Source organism: Octopus bimaculoides, chromosome 25 (genome assembly GCF_001194135.2).
Source record: "Octopus bimaculoides isolate UCB-OBI-ISO-001 chromosome 25, ASM119413v2, whole genome shotgun sequence".
Classification (NCBI taxonomy): Eukaryota; Metazoa; Mollusca; class Cephalopoda; order Octopoda; family Octopodidae; genus Octopus; species Octopus bimaculoides.
This window is the reverse complement of record NC_069005.1, coordinates 8,099,239-8,101,136: the sequence shown is the minus strand read 5'-3', so window position 1 is coordinate 8,101,136 and position 1,898 is coordinate 8,099,239. Positions and strand designations below refer to the sequence as shown.

At 37.1% G+C, this 1,898-nt stretch overlaps 2 protein-coding genes across 2 annotated transcripts in view; one reads left to right on the top strand and one right to left on the bottom strand.

The window, feature by feature from the left end:
• The window catches only part of LOC106876355 (peroxisomal targeting signal 1 receptor), a 113,562-nt gene that overhangs the window by 8,910 nt on the left and 102,754 nt on the right, over positions 1 to 1,898 (top strand). The window lies entirely within an intron of this gene.
• LOC106876356 (retinal rod rhodopsin-sensitive cGMP 3',5'-cyclic phosphodiesterase subunit delta) overlaps positions 1,727 to 1,898 on the bottom strand; it is a 34,997-nt gene continuing 34,825 nt past the window's right edge. The window contains exon 5 of the mRNA XM_014924856.2: positions 1,727 to 1,852. Coding sequence (XP_014780342.1) covers positions 1,743 to 1,852 — 110 coding nt within the window. The 3' untranslated portion in view covers positions 1,727 to 1,742. The remainder of the gene's footprint in view (positions 1,853 to 1,898) is intronic.

Sequence of the window (1,898 nt, the reverse complement as noted above, 5' to 3'; positions counted from 1 at the left end):
CGATCTCAAAAATATCACAATATACTGTTACTCAGAGTTTCACATTCCCGTTCATCGGACAGTTTAGATCTAAACTGTCTGACAAATAGGGATGTGAAACTCTGAGTAACAGTATGTTGTGATATTTTTTAGATGTTTTTGCAGCTTTAATAGAAGATACTACTCTACCTCCGGTATCCCAATGTTATTTTTTCCCATCTTATTTCACATTTATGTACTTATTTTGGTGTATGTATATATATATATATATATCATCATCATCATCATCATCATCATCGTTTAACGTCCGCTTTCCATGCTAGCATGGGTTGGACGATTTGATTGAGAACTGGTGAAGCCAGATGGCAACACCAGGCTCCAGTCTGATTTGGCAGAGTTTCTACAGCTGGATGCCCTTCCTAACGCCAACCACTCAGAGAGTGTAGTGGGTGCTTGTGTGTGTGTGTGTGTCTTTGTGTCTGTATTTGTCCCACCCCCTCCATCACTTGACAACCGACGTTGGTGTGTTTACATCCCTGAAACTTCGCAATTCAGCAAAAGAGACCAATAGGTTAAGCACTAGGTTTACAAAGAATAAATCCTGGAGTCGATTTCTCTGACTAAAGGGGGTTCGCCAGCATGGCTGCAGTCAATTGACTGAAATGTGTAAAAAAAAAAAAAAAGGGTTTCATATTACAGACAGAACAGTGGTGGTCAGCTGGCTGAATCATTAGCATACTGGACAAAATGGAGATAAATGCCGAGGGGAAGTACTTTGAAGATGATTAAATAAAATTTGTGAACTGTACAAGATTGTTTTTTTATAAGTCTAAAGATTGGATACTTTGTGAAAGCAACTCATACATATTGAATGTAGATGACTACATATCTCTCTCTCTATATATATATGAGTGTATAAGGATTTATACACAGAGAGGTGACCCTTTACAGGATGCCTTACATGCTAGAAAGGGCAGTCAAACCCAAACCACGAAAAATAGTAATTCCAAAGAGAATGAAAACAAAAATTATTTATAGATAACAATGTCTCTCACTCTATATATATTGACTGTTTATAATATATATGTGTGTGTGTGTATATATATATAATGAGAGAGAGAGAGAGAATGTACATGAATACATATATATATTGAATGTATATAAATACGTGTGTGTGTGTGTATATATATATATATATATATATACACACACACATACATATTCTTTTACTTCTTTCAGTCATTAGACTGTGGCCATGCTGGAGCACCACCTTGAAGAGTCAAACGATTCGACACCTGCACTTTTGTATAAAGCCTTTTGCCAAACCGCTAAGCCACAGGGACATAAACAAACCAACATTGGTTGTCATGTGGTGGTGTAGAACATACACTGACATACACTCACACACACACACACATATATATAAATATATATACGATGGGCCGCCTTTAGCTTCCGTCCATACATACATACATACATATCAGTAAAAAATCTCACACACATTTGGATGTACATACGAAAGGAGAGAGAGAGAGAGAGAGAGAGATGAATACATGTAGTAGAGGTTAAATGCTGATCTTCACTGGTGATACTAAAAGTTCTTTGCTCTAAGTAGCAACAGAGGTAATCATCAGCTTTGAACACACACACACACAATCACTCACACTCACATATGGATATGTGAGTGTGAGTGATTGTGTCTCCTCTCCACCACCCTCTTCTTATCTGGCAACATTCCGCTCTTCATTATTGCAGGAACTCACTTACTTCAGTAGATTTGCTGGCATCATTTGATTCTCAGGAGCTGCTTCAATCGTGGACTGCCAAGTGTTGGTGGAACCGGGAATAACAAACCCAAATTCAAAATACCATTCTACAAAAGAATGAAAGAAACATAACTTAAGTATATATATATATAT